This window comes from Pocillopora damicornis, chromosome 8 (genome assembly GCF_964200805.1).
Source record: "Pocillopora damicornis chromosome 8, jaPocDami1.2, whole genome shotgun sequence".
NCBI lineage: Eukaryota > Metazoa > Cnidaria > Anthozoa > Scleractinia > Pocilloporidae > Pocillopora > Pocillopora damicornis.
In genome coordinates, this window is record NC_142677.1 from 3600916 (window position 1) to 3623426 (window position 22511).

Genomic DNA, 22511 nt, shown 5'->3' on the forward strand with positions numbered 1-22511 from the left:
TATCAAAAGAAGAAATTCTGTCTTGGTCACTCATGGGAGTTAAAGGGTTAACTCCCATGAGTGACCAAGAAAGAATTTCTCCTTACAATATCAAGCAGATAAGTGATGGAAATAAAAAATATATCAATTAGGGGATTTTTAGTTTATTCATACCAAATTCTCCAAAGTAAACATGTGTACAGTGAAAAAACTAAAAATGATTGTGTATCGTGAATAATTTTGGCCGAAATTTGGAATGACTTGTCAAGCACTTATTCAAGGAAATAAGCCTCTTTCATTTAAGTGACAGGATGTGGAATTTTGGTCCAGGTTTAAAATAGGGTTGGAATAATTTTGTATTTCAATCTGAGACAGGGTAAAGGTTGATTTTAAGAAGAATTCTATCTCTACTGAAGAGAAAGTACCAAGGGGAGCTTCAATACAGGATAGGGCCATGTTTCTCAGGTAAATTATTTCTACTTTTGTTTGATATCGAGAAGGCTTTACTCTGTCTGGTGTCTAACCATATGGTGCTAAATTGACTACAACACAAAGGCATAAATCTGCTTACATGATTTATTTAACATTAATTTGATAAACTTAGGAGTTCTTGCCCTATCTATAAATACTAGTCAGTTAAATCTGATTTGATATTAAGTCTCAAACAAGTTTAAATATGAATATCATATCTTTCAACGGCAGACAAAAACACTTAAATATTTATAATAACTGTAGTAACCTCAAAAAATCAGTAAATAAATGTAATAATATGTTTCACACCAACAACCAACAATAATAAGGTCTTTTGTCTTTGAAAAGCTAAGATTTTTACATATTTACAATTTGGTTTAATTTCATTGACAATTAATATGAAACTATTTGAAAAAAAAAACAAAACAAAACAAAACAAAACAAAACGAACACTAGAAAAAAAAACTTATCCTAGCAACCGAATTTTTCCGCTTATAATCTCCAAAAGAACTTCAATAAAGTCAACAGAAGACTATTTCTTGTGACAGACATAAAATCATAAAATAACAAAGTTTCCTGAGAGGTCCGAGGTTTGTTTGTTTTCTATGCAGTAAGTTTTGCATTTTTACTTCAACGTTATCGGTTCGTTTACCAAAAAAAGACAAAGGAATAAAGGGGTAAGTTTCTAAAGAAACTGTGGTGCTGCGTCGGTGGGAGAGTATAGCAGGTAATTTAGTGTTAACAACTGAGTTGAAAACGTAAATTAGCCACCGTAAGGGCTAACGCTCGAAACGTCAGCTTTTTTACCCTTTACGGTGGCTAATTTACGTTTTCAACTCAGTTGTTAACACTAAATTATCTACAAAAAAAGACACTTTGACATCCTTTGTTCTCAATAAGCTTGTTCATTAGTTCATTTTTCTTCATTCCGATAAGCACTTCACAAAATTAGTAATCTTTCTTTCATTTACAATTTCATTGTCGCTGAGCTGGTTACCTCACATCTTGAATTGTAAATGGATAAGATAATCTTTTTTCCAGTTTTAACAATTATTTGTGAATTAGCGATGCTATATAAAAAAGCGACAGTTAGACTGACTATTGTTAATTAAATTCTTTGCGTGTCGTTTACCTGCCTCTGTGATGTCATGATTATTTGCGAGGTATAACGTGCGTAGCTGACAGTAGTTGTTGTTGATAGCTTCAGCCAAGTGCTGTGCTCCAGTGTCTGAGATGTTATTTCCTGAGAGGATTAACGTGCTTAGTTGACAATTGTTGTTGTTGATGGCTTCAGCCAAGTGCTGTGCTCCAATGTCTGAGATGTTATTTCCCCAGAGGTTTAACGTGCGTAGCTGACAGTTTTTGTTGTTGATGGCTTTAGCCAAGTGCTGTGCTCCAATGTCGGAGATGTTATTTTCTACAAGGTGTAACGTGCGTAGCTGACAGTTGTTGTTAGTGATGGCTTCAGCCAGGTGCTGTGCTCCAGTGGCTGTGATGTTATTTCTTGACAGAAGTATCGCGCGTAGCTGACAGTTGTTGTTGAGGGCTTTAGCTAAGAGCTGCGCTCCAATGTCTGAGATGTTATTTCCCCAGAGACCTAACGTGCTAAGCTGGCAGTTGTTGTTGTTGATAGCTTCAGCTAAATACTTCGCTCCTTCGTCTGTCAATTGATTTGCTGCGAGGTTTAACCAGCTCAGTTGAGATTTACTACATTTTAACAACTTACAAATCTCAAAACAACCTAATGGACCAAAGTTATTGCAATCCAATTCTAAATGTGAAATTTGTTGAACATTCTTAATTACAGTAACTAATGAAGTGCAATCAACAGGCGTGAGGTGAAAATGATCAAAATCTACAAAATTAAAGTTAATTTGTCGTAGTTTTCTCTGAACTATTTCCTCCATCTCACTACTTTCATTAGCACATTTAAATAATGTCACTGCTAAACGTTTTTTATCTTTAGTCGGCCAACAAGTTACTTTCCTTCCTCTCGTTTCCTCTGTCCACTCTTCGTGGCTTACTTTCTCTTCAGTTTCCACAGGAAGAAGGTCTGTGATGATTTCGCTAGGTAGTTTTTCTTTCTCGTTCATTAGTCCTGCTAGAAACTGAAAAACCAGTTGCCATTTGCCGTCCTCTATGTTCATAGAAACAAAGTTCCTTAATTCTGTTTCACTCATGTTTGCCAGGTGCCTTGCAGCGAAAAACTCCTGCACTGTTAAATGAATGAAACAGAATTGTTGTTCACGTTTTAACGGGGCAGTTTCACGGTCGGGTAAGCGGTGAAAGAGAGCGCTACCTTCCATTCCGAGTACTTCGTTTCCTCCAAAGATTAGCTTTCCATCTCTAATTCCTTCAAATGCCATTTTTTCCAGTTTCTCGAACTTCTTTTCAACGTCAGGGGGCAAATCGTCCGATTCAAAGTCTTCACGAATGAAATCTCTGTCGCGGAATTCTTCGCTGTGTCTTAAGTAAAAGATTTTCACTGCTTTCTTGTAAATATCTGTTAATTTCGTTGGTAGGCTTAGACTCTTAGAACCATAGAACTTCACCATTTGAAAGAGAGTTGAGCAAATGATGAAGCAACTCGCAGGAACGTAGCATAGAGAGAGAACGTTCATGTTACCGCGAACGTGTCGCCATAATGTTTCGCCCGCATACTTGTCCTCTTCAGCAAATTTGGTTACGTACTCTTCGACTTGTTCGGATGAGAAGCCGAGGATCTCAAAGACTTTGTCGAAAGAAAGACGTTCGATGCATGACAAAGCCGTAGGTCTTGTGGTTGTCAAAACGGCAGCTCCGTTGAGAAGTTTCCCAGTCGCAAGCTTCTCGTAAAGACCGTGAAGGGGCATCTTCTCGTCAACGCGGTTTCTGAATTGAGGCTTGAAGTTTTCCTTCCTGATCTTTGAGTTGTGTTTGAATTCATCGATTCCATCGAAAATAAGGAGAACTCTTTGGGGGTTCTTAAGGATGTAATTCCAGACTACATCATCCATGTGATCTGAGGGAGAATGTTCTGACAATGTGAGCAGTTCCCTGAGGCTAAGGTCGGTTGCCGCGTTGAATGCTCTGAATTTGATTAAGAAAGTAGCATCAAAATGGATTTTGGCATCAGGTGTTTTAAGGAATACTTTGTTAAATGCCCAGTCTCTTAAAATTTTGGAACAGCAAAGTGTCTTTCCGATTCCGGGACGACCAACAATCAACACTTTTCTGTCTTCGTTGTTGATAATGTCCTCCAGCCCTCTAGGTGTTATGTTTTTCTCACCCGATCTGGCGTAGACTGCCAGTTTCTCCCATCTGTCTCCAGAAAAGTCATATTCGGCTCTGTCTGGAACAACGACAAGTTTTGTGTAAATCTGATCTAGAGTCAAATGTTTAGCTGGGCGTCCTTCGCCGGGAGTACTTGAAAAAGGCGACCGGAGTTGGGGAGGCTGATTTGTCTCGTCTTTAATAATTTTCTTTGTATTCTCCATGAATTCCTGAAGCGTATTTTGCGAGTTGCCATGGGAGGGTTTCAGGTGAGCTTTTAGAAAGTTTGAATTTTTCATAAAACTATTTTCTTTCCACGCACGTAGAAATAAATAGACGGTTTCCATCAGAATGCCAAATAGAAAAATTCCGTTCATGACAAGGACAGCGCGCATCCAAGAGCTTTTCTTAGCTGCTCGTTGATTATGACACTCGTATGCGGAGTTTTGCATGACGCCAGTAGAATTCCTAGGCTGATTCTCGCCAGAGGTTGGATAACAAGAAAAGCTGGAGGGAAAGTCCAGAGGATAAAGAACCTGAGTTTGTAGGACCATAAAGAGAACTCCCAAAACAATCCTTGTGAAAAGTTGACAGCAGTAAGCGATAAACAGCATTCTTCCAGCCTTCTCGTGGTCGGGCGACTGTCTCTCGAGATCACCGTTACAAGCGCTTAGCGACAGTTGATCGACTGTGGGGCTCGCTATTCGGGAGTAAATAGCACAAACAGTTCCAATGAGGAAAAAGTTCATGATTACGAAGCCATAGGTAGGAAGAGCGTGTCTATTATACTGCTTCTCGTATAACTCGAAACATTTTCCACGGACTAGGTCGATGTTTTCACTCTTCGCCACGCCACAGCGGAAATCATACCTGGATTCGCCGTTTTCTGCGTCTGCAAAAATGCCAAGGAAGATTACACCGATCAGGATCCAAATAACAATTGCGGCATGGCTAACTGTGTTAAATGTTTTTGGTGCAATTAATTCCTTGAGATTATCCATTTTTAGAGTTTGTATTCTCACTGTTTTCGATTATATGAAAATCGCATTATATCGCAAGTTGAAGTAATGAAAGAGTGGTGGGCTTCCGGTCAGTCATTGCTCCAGATTTTATGGTTTATTTATGGAAAGAACATCAATTTCCATTCTTGGCAAAGTTACGGTTGCCAACGAGAAAATGTTTTGTTTACACATGCCATCTTTTTCTCGAATATTCAGGAAGCTGATATAGGAAACTGAGACAGGAAACTGAAATGGACACGTGCTGCTAGATTTAATCCGAACAAATAGACAATTACAAGTATGGCGAAGGCTTTTGCTTTCTAAGGCAAATAGAACGTGGCATGTAGTAGCTTCACCACAAAAGAAACAGTGACTTATCACTAAACATTTACCTTCACCACCCTCTTCCACCAAGGCCAAAGTGATGTACTGACTAGGTGTGTGCCTTCAAAAATGACTTGGCCAGTTTTCAAAATCGTGTGCTTTTTCGACTGACTTGTACGACTACCAATCGTGATACAAAAGTGAAGACACAGGTGACATTATCGTGCGAAAATGAAACCACGAATTTTCAGCGTCATATGTTGTCTATTGTACTGCTTTTTATAGATTTGCAGAATGCAAAGTACCTTGTCATTTGTTTTCCTTAAACGAAAAAGGAATAAGAATTAGCGGCACTTCAAGTGGAGAAACGATCTTCGCAGGCTGCAATTGAAGCAGTTGCAGAAAAGTAGCTCACAAAGTTCAGGTTTCGACGGGATTCGGACCCATGCCTCCCAGACACTAGTTGCACGGCCGCTCCAATCAATTGCGACTCACCTAAGAGCCTAAGTAAATCTGCCTCCCTCCCTTCATATGCCTTCGTAGCTCAGGTGACAGACACCAAATTGGCGTTTGGGAGACACACGGGTTTGAATCCTACTCAGGAGCTAGTGAATTTTATCAGGCTTCTTATCTGCGGTTGCTTTAATAGCAGTTAGCCTCCAAAGATCTTTTCTCAAATTGTACCCTGCTGGTACTTAATTTCACGGATACGGCATTTCGCGGGGTTTTATTTTCGTGATTTCAACCGACAAGGCCAGCAATTATGAGAAAAGGCATTAAATCTCGCGCCGATTTAAGCGTTCGGAACTTCATTTTTTTAATTTTAAATTGTCTTTACTTTTGACGACTGCTCGAAAGATGTCCTAAAGAAAACGGATTTTGAGTCTTTTACATGTTTGATTTTCTATTTTGTTGCTTCTAGGCGTTGTTTTCCTAGCCGCTTTTCATTAATCTACAGAACAACCTCCAAAATTGTACACCCCCTTAAATATTTTCAAAATTAATATTCTCCTTTTAAAAAACTGGAAACCGAAAAATGCCTCCAACAACAACAAAATATCTCGGTTTTAAATGACAGCCGCTTTTTTCTCAACAAATTTCGCTGAATTTTAAACCTCGTGCGCTTGAGCCCGCGTCATTCACCCTATACCTGTGACGTAGCATGTCGTTATTTAGCTCTGCCTGCTCGACCCCGTTCCGGGCCTCTCGCCGACTCGCATTGCTTAATACCATGACTCTCTTGCGGGCAAAGAAAAACTCGTGCCTAAGCGACGATGGCCTTCTCACAGGCTGCACAAAAACCAACATCTGGAATTCACTTTTCCGCATATTCAATAAGCCTCGTTTAGTAACATTTTGGTAGCAGAAATATAATAGACCACACACTGCTGCGCTCACTGTCGGTTCAGAAGGTTAATTTGGTTAACTTCAATTGCATACCCTTGGTTGAGATTTTTGATGGACGTTTTCCCTAGAGCGGTGTCAACCGAGCTGTGTGCGACGACTCCCTGACCGGCATAAAATGCTCCCTTAATGTTCCATCTTAAAACTGAACAAAGAGAGTATGTTTCTAAAGAAACTGTCATGTCATGCTGTGTCGATGGAGATATTACAACATAATTTTGGTTTCATCAACTGAGCTGATAATGTAAATTGGTCTCTAAAGAAATTTCTAAAAGTGACACTTCAGCTCTACGCCTTCGTTAGAGCGAAGGCCCCCCCTTTTTTTTTTCAAACTTATTGCCTGTGAAATTGTGTTGCATAATCTTTGTGGACTGACTCTGTAAAACTCTGAAACGAGATCTAACATCACGTATGGCGACTTAGCACCCACTTACTAAATTTCAAAGCAAAAACAAGTGTGTATTGATGCTCAAAATATAAAATATTATAAGCCGAATTGAGTAACCAGAATAACATTAATTAGTCAGTTTACAATATTTTATTTACAGAATGATTGAGCACCCCAAATTGTTTTTCGACAAGGTGAGTTTCTGTAATGAGACTTTAAAAAAAGTTATCATATAAATGATTTAACTTGCATCTACAAGTTATTTGTCACAAAAACTCGCTCTGGATATTGTTCAGCAGTATTGTGTAATGCGACAGTATTTTGCAATTTATAGTTCAAACAAGAGCCGGTAAGTTTGTTTGTAAAGTCTGCGGTTAAAAATACATTAACCTTAATTACCCGAACAGTCATTCTGTTTTTCATTTGCGATCTAAAAATCAGCCATCTTTCCTATATGCTATTTACTAACACGAACCTTTCAAAACTGTTGATCCTAGCAGTATGCTGGACACTTGTTACATAGAAACCTACAAATGGCCTCTCAAGGGTCTCTGTGAATCAGAGGAGAGCCGCAGAACGAAGGTCTGAGGTTCGATTTCCCAGGGGGGACTTTTACTGCCACCCCTTAATTAACGAACGCCGTTCAGCAAGTTTTCGTTTGCAAGTGGCCGCCTGCAAACCTCAAAAGAAAAATGCGCGCAGATGAATCATTGACATGGCAATCAAGAGGGAGGGGGAAGGGTTAAGAGGGGGGAGGGGTGTATGCGATCAATTGTTTACTTAGATATGAAACGAGAAAACGTGACGGCGCGTACCAACAAAATCTGGCACGCTCTCGGTTGCAGCTTACTACCAAAGTAGAAATAATCCCAAAACCATCAAAAAATCTTATTTACATTAGCATCTGTAAAGCCTTGTGTAAATCGTGCGTATTACAAATTCATTCAAATTGGTCAGTTTCTTTAAATTCCAAAGAGGAACAAGCTCTAATTGACTTAATTGTCATGGATTTCGCTTGTAACAGTTGCCAAGAACAAGTTAAATGATTTTAAAGCTGGTTTATATCTCCGAACAATGACAATGGTGCATTCAAGTTTATCCGAGCTAAGTAATTGACAAAACATCGTATATTAAGTAACTGAAAAACCATCAAAGGTCGAACGTTGATAATTCATCATCTGATTTTTAAATTCTAACAACAGCTAGAATATCGGTGATATCTCCAAAAGTATTGCACAGGCAAATGGTTGAGTACCTAGCAGGTGATGATTTCGGTAAATTAATAGCGTTTAATTCAGAATTTATTTAGTCTCAAAAGCAAAATATATAAATTCTTATTTTCATTCTTTATTTTTTCATTAAAACTATCTACAGAATCTCACTTAAAACTGGTCTAAGGTGTACATGTGATAGGCTGTGTTTCAAAAACTAAAACAGTCGAGGCTGCATCTCTCGTATTATTCATTTTCCATCAAGACTATGAACAAAATTTAAGTTTAACTAGAGGCGAAAGGTTGTGTTTAAAAAACATATCAATGTGAGATCTCTCGTAGTATACATTGAAAACATCTTATGCATTGTTTGTACAATGTTCAACAGATTGTCACTTCAAACCGCAATCAACAGTTTAAGATGTAAGTTAATCACACTAGCACAGATATGCACTGTTTGTAGCACACATCGTCCCGCAAAAGATACTTGCGGATTGTCTTATTTTGTACGCGCAGCAAACTTCAAAGGGTCCAGGGTTGAGTGTTCAATCCTCAGTGCACGGGGTGGAATGAGTATTGAGGTGTTTTGAAGTTGAGTTGGTGGTCGGGATGCCTCAGTTTTAATAGGAGCGCTATTAAACCCAGGCACTGCCATCCTCAGGAAACAAGCTCCTCGTAAGATCTCTGCTTGCTCATGTTTTGGCAAGTCTTTCACGAGCCTAACTGTCTTCTGCCAGCGATTGAACTCTCGGGTTAAGGAAGGCCTCTCTCCTGCTACAGTAGCTCGGCGTTGCCTTCTTTGGATTGGAACAACGGCCTTCCGTCCCTCGTCGGGTGCTGCTTCGCAATCATCTTTCGGGACACTTTCGGATTCCTTTCGCTTGCAACCCTCAAGCACAATAGCTTCTAATTCAGGAACAAGGTACTGCGAGACTTTTCGCTTTAGAAGGGCGTTATTGCAACTCTTCAAATTTTCTTTGTCTTCTTTTAGATCCCACGCGTTTAATCTTCTTGGGGCGTCCTCAGATTCTGCGTCCTCCCCCACAAATATCAAGCTAGGAATTGGGGCCACAACGTCTGATACACTGCGACGGTACTTGGGCTCGGACTTTTGGGCTGAAGCGATCCTGGGAACATGTACATAATTTGGTTGACTGCTAATACTTGGAGCTTTGCTTTCAACTGGAGCATGGTCTCGCTCGGTAGACTTTAGTGTCAGGGGAACGCACTTTTCTAACAAACTTCTACGAGATTTGGGCATGGAAGTTGTGCAATCGACGCTCGGCTCAGCTCTATTCAGAAAATGTGGATTCCTGCCTTGCTTTGGTTTCTCAGCCAACCTTGGTAAGGGGCAAGCACCATTTTGACTGACTTTGGGAGGTGGTCGGCATTGTTCGCCATTTTTCGCATCATAGTACTTTGCGATGTACAAGTGCTGGAGGGCAAAGCTTGACATTTTGGCAGCTGATTCGCGAAGAATCTTCTTTTTCATTTTTTCGATCTCGTCCAGCCTTTTGGACAGCGACTTCTCCTCGCACGGGTTTTTGCTTAAAAAGAGCAATAGACAAATAACTCTTCATTCTATCGCCTTGCGTCCGTCTTCAGTTCTGTGTCAGTTGGTGCTGGCTCTGTTCCTCTCGCTGTAACTTCTCCGGTACAGGAGCGGAAAATTTAAACTCATTAGTTAATTAAGTAACATGTAGTTGTTTGAGCAAAGGCTCAGCATTTCAATAAACGGGGTTGTTTATTTACTTTGACCAGGCTTACATTAATTCTTGTTTGCACAACATCTTTTTGCTCCTTCCGAAAATTGTAAACATGCATGCGCTTGAGATCTTGTACAAAGTGTAGAAACATAGGTTTGCCTCTGTATTTCACTTTACCTCTTGTTGTTTATTATATTACTTTTATAAAGGGTTGTTTTCATTCCTTTTTACACAATGATACGGGTATGAAGTTGCAAAAATGATCGGAAATAATTTGAAAATATACCACGTGCCGTTTGAAACGTGACTGCACGAAACTGGTCAAAAAAGAAACGTGCATACATGACATATTGATTTCCATTTAAATTGCCTCTGGACTTCACTCTGCCTGTGGCTGTTGTCTGCACGGTCCAAGAAAAGTATTTTAATTTTTCCTTTTTAAACGTTGACATGGATATGAAATATAAAACGGATGGCAATTAAACTTCGAACCTGGATTACGTGCCCTTTGGACCCGTGACCCTAAAGTTGACTTTACTGAACTGTGCAAACATAGGTATCCGTTCTGTTTTTCACTCTCGATCCCTGTAACATTTTCAGTAGTTGTTCGTGAATAGAGTTCTAAGTTTTTCTTTTTAAGTTCTGGCCTGGGTTCAAAATTGAAAAACTGCCGCGAATGGAAAATTGATCACGTGCCCTTTCGACCCGTGACCTTGGGGGCTGCTTGGGAAGGAAGTGTTCAAACATAGTCCCGGTTCTTAGTGCTTCTGTATCTCGTCCTTACGGCTACGGTTAACTGTATCGTTTCCGTATAAAGTATAAATTGTTCCCTTTTTAAAGCGCTGACTTGAGTATGAAAAAAGAAAAAAGCACTTAGGCAAAAGTGGAAATTCCGTAGTTAAAATCGCTGGCCATCTAAGGTCATACAACTTAACTTGTTACATAACTGAGTATCTGTTATGTAATTACGTAACTGACATGGTCACGCTTAAGCCAGGAGATCTTTGAAAAAGAAAACTACGCATGTAGGCACAGACTGAAATGAAATTCGATTATCACAGCTATTATAACTAAGCTAGTCCTAAATGTAATACTTGCTGCGTTTTTTTTTTGAAATTAGAAGCACTGTTCCCCGTGCACATGACTGCTCACGTGGCCGGTACAAAAAAAGGTATCCTCAGCGTACTTGTGGGTGGTGAAGTACTGGCCGTTGTGCATCGTGTGTGGGCATCGTCGTGTGGGCTTGTTGTGTATGACGCAGTACTCTCTTGTACAACTAAGACTTTTTCACACCACGTCGCTTTCTTTTTAACAAACTGTGCTATGAAGAGGTTATAAACGAACATGGCTGAACGTTTAGAAAATATTCCGTAGTTTTATCGCAAAGGGGTACAATGTCAATGACACTGACCCGTTGGTGACGTAACGCAGTAAAACACCACATACTCATTTGCATCACATTACGTACTAAAATATTGACAAAAAAACTTAAATGAAATGCAAAGCACAAAGCCAATTTGACAGATTGTATCATCACCTCTGGATCTTCTGATGATCCGATCTCGTCCGCGCTCTGAGACCACCTTGAGCAAACCACAACGACGACGGCATCGAGGACGTAGCAAATTAAATGATCTAATAGGCAGAACAATAGCCAAGCATGTGTGTTGTTTAATTTTGTGTATTTTAAGCCGTCCCCTGCAAAATAACAGCATGAAATCATCAAACTTTGTGTGGCCTCAGGACGGAAACTCCGACGGCAAATTATTAAAGGTTATACAACTGTTTCGAGAAAGGTTATCGGAAAAAATGACAAAAATGCAATCGGCAATCTCGAATAGTTATCTCGGTATCCGGCGATCAATAAACTTTTATAGGTCTAATAAATAATGATTAAAAAATCATGATCAAACCAGCTTTGCCTTCTCCGTTACTGTGACTTTTTCATAGATTTCCCTGAAATCTTGAGGTGAAGGAACCGTGACCTGAAGACAACCCACAATACCTTTCGGGGTAATTGCGTGGCGCGGCTTGTGTAGGAGGACGGTTGTAAGCACGTCTTAGTAAGCCATGGCTTAAAAAAAGACGAAAAACAACTGGAATTAATGAAATTGTAGCTTTTTCGCGGCTTACTTCAGATGCAGCTCGCGTTAGATGCGAACTTAGACTGTGCAAGCGCAATTTTCTTCCTGCGCTTGCGCAGACTCGGGTGCAGGCCGTAAATCCGAGGGGGAAAAAACGAGATTCTGTAACTTACCGTATGGACCGTTATGTTATCTCTGGGTTCGAAAAAAGGGAGAATATTTCAATTCAAACAAACTATTATAACCTGTCTTAGAGTGAAATTCAGCACGCTAAATTGACCTATCATAACCTACATACAAACTGGGAGATACAATAACATCATGAGGTGTATTTCCGTCGCTTAATTACATAATAGTTGCAGAGTTATATAACAAATGACGCGAACTTTGATGGTCAGCGACTTGCTCGGAATTTTCCATTTTAATGCAGTACGTTGATTTATTTCATATTCATATTTAATCTTTATACATCAATTATACAGTTGAAAATAACTGGCAGAGTGAAACGCAGAGGCACAAGGAGCGTAGACCCAGTTTTACACAATTCCTTCAAAACTGTCGCCCAGGGCACGGTTCGAAAGGGCACGTGATCTAATTTTTTATTTCTTCGCTGCTGTTTTTCAATTTCGTACCCCTGTCATTGCACAAAAGAAAAACTTAAAACTCTGTAAATAAATAATACCCGAAAAAGTCACAGGGAGAGTGAAAAACAGTGGCAATTAAAACGGAAAACTATGTTTGCACACCTCGGGTCCAAAGGGCACGAAATCTCGTTTCGTTTCTTCGCTTACACGTTTTTCTTTTTTATTCCCATGTCAGTTTTTAAGAAAAGAAAAATCAAAAACCCCCTTCATAAACGATATGGTGAACAGAAACAGGCAAAGTAAAAAACAGAGGCAATTATAACCGAGACCTATATTTGCACACTTCACTAAAAACAACATTTAGTGTCACGGTTCAAATAGCACGGACCCCAGTTTCGATATTTCTTCTCCTGCGTTTTTCTGTTTTAAACCCACATCAGCACTGCTCAAAAAAAAAGGAAAGATAACATCCCTATTACACTCATTTACGATATTGAGAAGAGCAACAGGCAGAGTGAAATTGAAAGGCAATTAAAATGGAAACCATTGTTTGCACAATCCCTCAGGATCACTTTCAGGGTCACAGGTTCAAACGGCACGTAATATATAGCTATTTTTGCAGCGTTTCTTTAAATTTCATTGCAGGCTGCCTTGCGAGAAATGAATTTGAAATATAATACGTGGATGATAAATAACATGCTAGACATTTTCGTATGCTAGACATTTTTCGCGGAATGCAGTAACCAGGTTTTTGTATCTTTTATGAATCCGCTTTACGTCAAGCTGTGAAAAGGTAATTCAATTGACTTATTTTAGAGGCCATCATAATTTATTGCCTGGGGGGGAGGGGTCTAGGATCTTGGGGAGATCACGTGGTTTTCAAGGGAATGGAGGGGGGAGATAAGCCTTCGCCAAAAATAGGTCTTAATGGAACTTACGGAAAGAAAAGCGAGTTTGTTATTAATAAGGGTGACCACGATAACTTTTGGTATTTATCCTAGATTCAAGTAGTCTCGCACCGACATCTACCTTGGCAAAGCAATTGTAAAGTTACAGTTACACGGTAGGATCTAGTTACAAGAAAAAGATTTACCAAACGATCTAAAAATAGCTTTTCTGCGCTGTAACAGAAAAACTCCTGGGCGATGTCACCTTCAATATACAATTCATAATATCTAAATATTTAACTTTCTCTCTAGTCGTTATTAAGCCTTCACGGTCACTGTATGGACTTCCATAGATGCAGCCGTCAATAAATTTTTTTTCTAACTCATGGGAGCTCTCTAATTAGGTACGTTTCAACATCGTCTGATTAACACTGCTAATCAAGCTTTGAAAAGGTAAATTCATATAGCTCATCCAGTACTTAAAGATGAAAAAGAAACTAGAAATGACTTAAGTTGTAACTGAATTTAAGTATCTAAAGCTAGTTACGCAGAACGAAACGTGATTTTTTTTATGAAGGCAAAGTACGCAAATAGTATTAGTAAAATACTCAGTATTTCTGAGGTAGAACAAAAAAGTTATCGCAGTTTTTCTTCTTGAAGGTTTCAAAATCCTCGGGCGTGTCGATCTTGTGAGTTTGCGAGTTTTCCCATTGCTTCTAATAAATACAACCATGGCTGCCCCAAAGAAAGTAATCAATTGAGCTGTTTCTGGGGTTTATTGACCGAAACAAGCAGCTTCTTTTAGGAGTCAATGATTCCGAGATACAAATCTACACGCGCGTGTCTATTTAAGCTAGCCACCAGCTTTCTCTCTAGCAATTTTCTTGCAACTCGTTCCCGTCTGGGCTCTCCTAGTGAATTTCATGATAATCTTTTCATCTACTGACTTGTCATACCTGGGTATGAGATGTGCGGTCGATATATCGTCGACATCGAGTTCCATGTCTGTCCATTTGCAAGCAGTTCGATACAAGAGAAACGATTCATTTGGTTTAAGACCATTAAATTATTTCTTAAATTCTTGTAGTACAGAAAATCAGCCGACAGGGTAAACAGATTTCACAGAATAATCGAAGCAGGTGATATTTCGCGTACAGCGATATACAAAAACTGTGATAGGCATTGAACCCTTGCTCAGAAGTGTTGGGATACTTTAACCCGTGAATGTAGTTCAACTGACTTGGTATAAGTGAATCACTAATTCCAAGAAGATCCCTCGACTCACATTTACTTATAAACCACACGTAAATGTTAGGCCTTATCCAAAACAATCCTTCAACTCCCACTGCAGATATTCCCAGCTGATCTGTTAACAGTCCTACGTAGGTATCATCCGGTCCAATTCGAGTAACGTGACTAAAGACGAGCTTTCATCAGACTATTATCCACAGTTTTGTAAAGGAGCTACAAAGCTCGATAAGTCGAGCATTTTTGGAAGTAAATTCGCCAACAGAACATACATAGCTCCTTTACAAAACTGTGGATAATAGTCTGATGAAAGCTCGTCTTTAGTCACGTTATGAGAACCCCCTTTTTCTCTTACTACAAGTCTTAAGCCGTGAGTCTTTTTCTTTTAGCCGTGAGGTTTTCTCTTTTGTTGTGAGTCTTTTCTTTTTGCCGTGAGGTTTTTTCTTTTGTCATGAGTTAATTAAGTTGATAAAGGGTGTACCCAAAGTGTCGTCCATTTTTACAGATTAACGAGCTTCGTTCTTTCGAACAAGTTTCTTCATCATGAATTTAGTGCAGAGGATGAAAAGGAGAAATTATTACAAGTACAATCACCTTGAATAATCACCTTTAAAGGAGAAGATGTCAAGGAAATCTACTTCAAATCCATTGTACCAGCGGTAACTTATGGTGTTGTGGTGTGGAGAAACTGCAGTTACTCTTTTATGGACTCTTTAAATCCTGTTCAAGTGAGAGCTGTACGAGTTATCCACCAGGATAAAAGCCTTGAAAAGCTAAATTGGTTGCCAATTTCTTATATATACAAAAGAAGACTCCTTCTCCGGAAGCATGATATTTTAAATGATTAAGTCTTACGTCCCCCTTTTCATTTGAAGTTAGGCGACAGACCATCACGTAGGGGTGGGTTACAGATTGAAATCCCTGGGGTGAAGTACAAAGTGGAATGGAATCAGCACAATACAGAGGCCCTGTAATCTGGAATTTTATTACTAGGTTATTAAATTTTAATGCAAACGTTCAAAAAGACAGTTTAAAAAACATTTTACGTAGGCTGTCACAAAACATAAATAGCTTCTCATTCGAAGCACCAATGATAGCTATGAAAGACCGAGATTTTGTATATTTTTAAGTATTATTATAATGTGCGTAAATTTCTAGATTAGTTTGTAATTTTTTTTTGTCAACGAACCTCATTTTATTGACTTGTACTGAATTCAAATACCATAGGGTGATTTTACAAATTATTTTCTTTATTATTTCACATTTTATTTCAGTGTTAATTGTAGGTCCACATCAGCCTCATGGCTGCCACTTTTGTAACCTACATCACTAAATAAAATGATTGATTAAAAAGAATTGTATGAACAAGAGTAAAACTAAAAATAAAAAGAGTTCTTTCCTGGTCGTGAACTCGACATGGGATCAAACCAAAATCTAGAGTTGTAGGGATCGAAAGTACAGGAAGGGAAAGTTGCAGGAAATTTCTGTACAGAAATCAATTTTAACCAGAGCTGTACTATTCAGTAGATTCTCTACTATTAGGCAAATTAACGTTGTTTCACAAAGTACAATTGGACAATACTTACCGAAACAGATAGTTACCGTGGATACTGAACGGCCTGTTTTCATGCCGAATTCGTGATGAGAGAATGTGTTTTTTGATGAAAGTTGATAACAGCTTGTTTTAAGTATCTTGTCATGTTAAATATACTTTTTTCTCACAATAAGAGAAGATGACAATTACCGTTAGACTGCGTGTAACATAAGATAGTTTCAAGCAAGTTTCTTACCAATATTTGGAAAGAAATCGTTGAGAAGGTTAGATCTCTTTAAATTGCTTTGACAGCGGCAGTTGTCTCGTCTTCTTGCTTGTAAGCTACAATATTCTATCTCGGTCCGGGGTTGGTTCCTCTTGTTGGTAAATTTCAATATTCCACAGATGTTTTTTCCTTCAGTTAATTTATATTTGAGGTGTTTGGCCTTTGCTTGGCGTATCTCAGTTGTTATCTCGTTTTTGAGTTTCCTCAGCCTATTTCGTAGGATCTTTTGTATTAATTGCTTCTATGAAAAGCATAAATCTACATTACATTTGTGTCTAATTGTTTTGCTAATTTTTGTCTAATTGCACGATAACGACATGCTTCGCATATTCACGTCTTTGAACGTACGGGATGTGAGTGTTGCATACATCTTTCAACAAACCAGGTAGCATCGTCTTTGTCATGCAATCCCCCAAAAATATGGATAGGAATCATTTGAATCAAAGTTCCAAAGATTTCTACTTCCTTCAATATGGGAAGTGGTATTTTGTTTCCAAATCCCAATGTAGCGCAAACCAGACAGCGATGAGATATATTTGGCCGCCGAACTCTAATAGATAGATAGACGTTTATTAATAATACCTTAATAGCAGCTGGAAGCTGAATTACAAAGGTGTACAAATTATATAATAGAACTATACAATAAAATCAAACCTAAAAGGGAACTAATTTACATATGGGCCCATATACAATTGTAATAGATGTCAATTAAAATGTCTTGCGCTTGCTGGAATGAAAGTATCTCTGAACCGATTTGTTTTAAAGGAAACTCTAAATGGTCTGCGTCGTCGTAACTCCCTAAGTTGATCTCGGTTGTCGAAAGGCAGTAAGTGGTACAAACAATCCAAGGGATTGGAGACGATGTTGTTAAAGAATTTTAAGCAAAGGTCTTCCCTCCGATCCCTTAGGGTTTTCAGCTCTGCCATCTGAAGCACTTCTCTATAATGATTATCATAACCGTATATAATTTTCAAGGCTCTCTTTTGGACCCGCTCTAAACTTAAGCTCAAATAATCGGGGAGACTATAATGGTAGACCTGACATCCATAAAGTAAGACGGATTGAATGCAAGCAACATAAAAATTCACTAATTCTGGTGATGGTACCTTAGCTCGCTTTAACTGAGTTAAAAAGTAAAGGCGTTTAGCGGCCTTTTTAATCATCTCAGTAACGTGAGTGTTCCACTTGAGGTTGTCTTGAAAATACACACCCAGTAATTTCACGACACTAACGGCGCTAACCTTAGAGCCATTAATTTCTATGAGATCGTAGGAAGGAGGGGAGCGCACGAAGGAAACTCTTAGCTCATTACATTTTTTCGGATGAAGTTGAAACGAGTTAAGTGTTGACCAGGTAGCTACTTCGTTTATCATAGACTGAGCATTGCTAGGACCACCCTTGCTTATGATTTCATACACTGTCGTGTCATCTACATATTTTATACAATCACTGGCTGATGGTACTTTCAAATCATTTATCATAACCAAGAATAGCCACGGTCCCAATTTTGTTCCCTGCGGTACTCCTGCTCGGACCGATCCCCACTCTGAGAGACAATCATGTGCAAGTTTGACCCTTTGTTTCCTATCTTTAAGAAAGGCTATTATCCAATTAATGATGTAAGGGTTGATGTTGTAGGTCGAGAGTTTCGATAGCAAGAGGCTGTGATCTATCAGATCGAAGGCTTTTCTATAGTCCAACGCAAAGATCCGCACGGTGTTCCCCGTTCCGTCTGTTGCTTGCGCCCAATTGTGCATCAGGTTTATCAATGCATGCGCAGTGGAGGATCCTGGAATACACCCAAATTGATCGGGTTCCAGGCGTTTCAGAAGTGCTGGTTTCACATGTTCATGGACGACGTAGTGCTCGGCAATTTTGGACAACGTTGGTGTCAGTGAAATAGATCTCAAATCTTTCGCCGCATCCTCAACTATCTTTGTTTTGGGAAGAGGGGTGATGTTTGCACATTTCCAAAAGTCCGGTAAAGTCCCTTGACTAATCGAGGAATTGATGATACAACGAAGAGGTTGAGCGAGCTCAGGAGCGAATTCACGCAAGACCCAGTTTGGGATATTATCTGGGCCCCCGGCTTTGGAGGAGCTGACCGTACTAAGGCATTTGAAGGTAGCTTCCAGTGAAATAATGGGAGTTTTAAAACCCTCAGTGCTCACAGTTTCGATATTATCTAAAAGTGGGTCAAACGAAGCTTGAGGTTCTAGCAGAGCTGTGTTGATTTCATTAGCCAAGATCTTAAGGTTGATTGAGGTAGCTGGTTTACTTGCTAGGAGCTGATTTGCGATACTTGTAGATGTTTTGTTCATTCCACATAACCGCCTACATTCGGACCACCACATTTTAGGATTGTTTTCGGTCAAAACGCTGACTTTAGTGTTGTAATAAGAGCGTTTGCAGAGCTTCCGTTCCCTGTTTACTTTGTTCCGGTAGTAGTGGAACAATGGTTTGTTGTCTTGGTAATATGCTCTTTGATGGTGTGCTATAAGTGCCTTGAGTTTGGGTGAAATCCATGGTGCGTCGTTTCGGTGGAACTTAACTCGCTTTTTGGGAAGGATAGAATCTAACCCTATGTGAATGAGGTCACTGAAGTGAGCATACTGTTCTTGAACGCTATCTATAGTGTCGATTAATGACCAGTCGACCCCCGTCATATAACGACCAAAAGCCTGTTTGGACTCAGCGTTAACAGCACGTGTAGTAACCGTTCTGTTTGCAGGAATATTGGCCTTCGATCTAATTTTTGGAAACAAACCAACAGTACAATGATCGGATAGTCCGAAGGGCGGGAATGGAGAAGGTTTCTCGTAGTGTTCTGTAAGATTAGTTAGCACTTTGTCGAGTGTACGATCCCCTCTTGTTGGAAAATGGACGACTTGCGTGAGGCGGAACTGCTTAATAACTGGTGAAACATTCGCCCTGTTCCAGTCGCCAGCGAGAATTATACCTGCGCCAGGGATATCACTCTCTATCCTAGAGAGAGAATCCATCATGTAATCAAGGAGGGGCTCATCTTTGGCAGGCGGTGGAGGATGGTATACTGTACCAATGATAAGGCAGCTATAACCCCGGGGCAATCGGTTGGGCGTGATTTTGGCCCACAAAACCTCAGGGCCCTCGGGGTCAGGAAACTCATAGTCCCGTAGAATTGAGAATTTGATGGAATCTTTTACATATAGAGCCACACCCCCATGTAGCTTGTGGGTCCTATCTTTGCGTATGATGTTGTAGCCACTAATGTCAACTACGCTGTCGTCAATAGAATCTTTCAGCCATGTCTCCGTTATACAACAAAGATCAAACTCGTGGGTGTTCAAAAAAATACGAAGTTCGTCTATTTTTGGTGCCAAACTCATTACATTAGACACAGCTATTGACGGTACGAACTGCAAGGTGTTTTTCTTTGCGTCGATGTTTCTCTTAGGCTTGATAATAGCCAGATTATTGAAATTGACGGCTCTTTCTTCTGTGTAACGGCTCGAGGAAACACGCGTAGTTACTCTCACGGGAATTGTTGAAGGTCTCGGTAAAGCGTGATTATTGAACCGTAAAGATTCATTCAAGATGGAAGAGTTATAGCAATTAACAGTTCTTGGTCTTATGTAACTACTGGAGATGGCGCGTGTGGTTGTTCTCACGGGAATTACTGAAAGCCCCGGTAAGGTGTGATTGTTCGACTGTGAATAATTATTCAAGGTTGAAAATTCATTCGTTTCTGAAGAATATTTGCTTCGGCCTGTATTTAATTTTGTTTTAGTAAGTCTTCCGGACCGTTTCCCTCGGTACTTAAAAATTCCATCCGCTCGAATGTTCTTAAATAAAACTGACCGTCTCTCCTGAAGGCTGTAATTTTTCCGGAGCGACACCAGTTCGCGCCGAGAGTACTGTAGGGTCGTTGTTTGGCGAATTGGAGAATCAAGCTGCCGAATTAAATCTCGAGTGGCTCTCTGCCGGCTACCAATGGCGATAATAGATTGAGCAGGACCGGGGTTGGTCGAAATATCAACGTATACCGTGATGTCTAATGGAGGGTCGTGGCCAGGGATGACTAAGGAGACAAACCCGTGTTTAGTGTGCTTCTGCATTGGAACTCTTGATCGATGAAACCCATCTTTGACGATACAGGTGCATTTCTTCTTGAGTTGAACAGCAGTGTGCAGGGGTTCCCACCTTGATTTAAAAGTATCCTCGAAGGATAATAAATGGTTTAGAAATGCAGCGCTTAAACAGGATAGAATAGTGATAGAAACTAGAGCTACTCTAAAAGTGGCCGCCATGATTGGCGCCTAATTAACATTCCAAATACGTTTCATTAACTTCACCTAAGTGGCAAAAATAGCGTCAACAAGAGAATTTCTCGTGCAGGTGAGACGACTTGGTTCTTCAATATCATTCTGGCGCCGTTTGGATAATGCTATCCACTGGATAAATCCATACCCGGTGAATAACTTAATACTTTATATGAACACTTATCCGTTGGATAGCGTTATCTGCCCTTTAAAAACCTGGTCCTGGATGCTAAACTCTTCAAAGAGACTTAGCAGCCTCCTCGTCTTGGTTGTAATAGCTTCGAAATCAGGAATTTTTTGAGCAGCAGTGTGGTCCTCCATTATAAGGATAAGGCTGTATGAAGTATTTCGAAAACCTGAGAAGCCAAAGATACCAAAATGACATAATGGTGGAATTATAAATATTTAATATTCAAAGGTTAAAATTTGATTCAAGCAATTGCTCGTATTTTTCCTTGCCCTATAAATTGCACTTCTTTGCTGTCGGCACGGTTGTAGTTCAACCGGTACTCGAGGTTTACGCTTTACAACTCAACTGTTTTCTGCATGCTTATTGCTTAACTGAACGCTACTGGCATTGCTCACATTCTTTTACAGTAACCAGGGAAGAAGTGACAGAAGATTGACAATCGTTCATAAAGCGGTCACCTACCTTAATTTATACTCAGGTAATGCCTTGCGCGGTAGATCGTAACCATGCTGCGCTTGCGCGAGGAGATGATTAACACACGGACTACGCATTGTTAAAATCTGTTTCTTGTTAAATCTTCACTATCGTTTGTAGGTTGCCTGGACAAAATTCATTCGAGAAACATTTAAGTTTAACACTATTACGTTGACAGGTTAAAGGTAGATACATAACAGGTTATTTTCGAAGATTAAAACTTACTGATGGAAACACCGGCACTTCTTTGCTGGAAACTTTAGTGAGTCACGAGACACTTGACAATGACACTAAATCAGTCGTTATCGATTTTCCAGGAGGAAGTAGATTTCCCAGAAGAATCAACGAAGGACTAGCTTTATGTCAAAAGGTTAAGACTGAAAATAATTAGTGAGCTTCTTAATCAAAAATATTTCCAGAAAAGATTAGATTGTAATACAAAACAAGTCGACACCAGCTTATCTATTAAATTGGTCATTAACCAAACCAGAAACTAATCGTAAAATTACTGCAATTAAATAAGGTGTCCCATGCGTATAAACCTAAAAGTGAATCTCGATGAAGCTTGTGCATTTTGTGCACTTGCATATTTAATAAAAGGCAGTCTATGACTACATTGTATAGTTTTAGAGAATAACAGGAAAAAAAATTAACTAAACCCGAAAAAACCAAACATGAATCCGGAAGGACCCAATCATATTCGTTAAACGATGGCCAGTGTCGGAACTGAACTAGGATGAGTCGTAAGAGATCACGGTTACGAGTGTCTCACGATAGTCCGTCATTTTGAAAACCGTGAGACTTGGCTTAAAGACTTACACGACACCAATACATAATGCCTACGGCTTTCCTTGAAGGAAAGCACAGTAGGTACAAAAATGAACATGAGGAAACATTTAATTACATGAGGGTGTGAATGGGGTTAACCGACTAGCGACAAAGGGCGTAAAAAATTACTGACTACCGACGAAACGGGGAAAAAATTACCGACTAACGACAAATAAATTCTAACCGACAACCGACATGGTCAGACGTGATAGGAATGTTTGTATTCAGAAAGAACAGCATTTTGATGATTTCTAGCTCAGAAAATTCTTCTTCACCCGACGTAACCACATTAATTCCAAATTTAGCCGAATTATAGAATTTCTTGTCTTCAAATTACTTTAAATCCACAGGATCCTTCT

General features: G+C 39.6%; 2 protein-coding genes across 5 annotated transcripts; both read right to left on the reverse strand.

The window, feature by feature from the left end:
• Positions 1-1341: 1341 nt before the first annotated feature.
• Positions 1342-4824, reverse strand: LOC149040990 (uncharacterized). The gene has a single exon (XM_089214203.1). It carries the CDS (start codon positions 4701-4703, stop codon positions 1521-1523), a length of 3183 nt encoding a protein of 1060 aa, XP_089070329.1. The 5' UTR covers positions 4704-4824; the 3' UTR covers positions 1342-1520.
• A 2819-nt stretch (positions 4825-7643) lies between these two features.
• LOC149040991 (uncharacterized) lies at positions 7644-12155 on the reverse strand. 4 transcript variants are annotated; one of them, XM_089179967.1, is made up of 4 exons: positions 11994-12155; positions 11742-11810; positions 11274-11434; positions 7644-11057 (listed from the first exon to the last, which is right to left on the reverse strand). In XM_089179967.1, the coding sequence occupies exon 4, from the start codon at positions 9520-9522 to the stop codon at positions 8530-8532; it is 993 nt and encodes a 330-aa protein (XP_089036093.1). In that variant the 5' UTR covers positions 9523-11057; positions 11274-11434; positions 11742-11810; positions 11994-12155; the 3' UTR covers positions 7644-8529. The 4 variants fall into 4 exon arrangements, with proteins under 4 accessions (XP_089036093.1, XP_089036092.1, XP_089036094.1 ...); XM_089179966.1 differs by having other exon boundaries at positions 11650-11810; XM_089179968.1 differs by having other exon boundaries at positions 7644-11052; positions 11274-11810.
• Positions 12156-22511: the final 10356 nt, after the last annotated feature.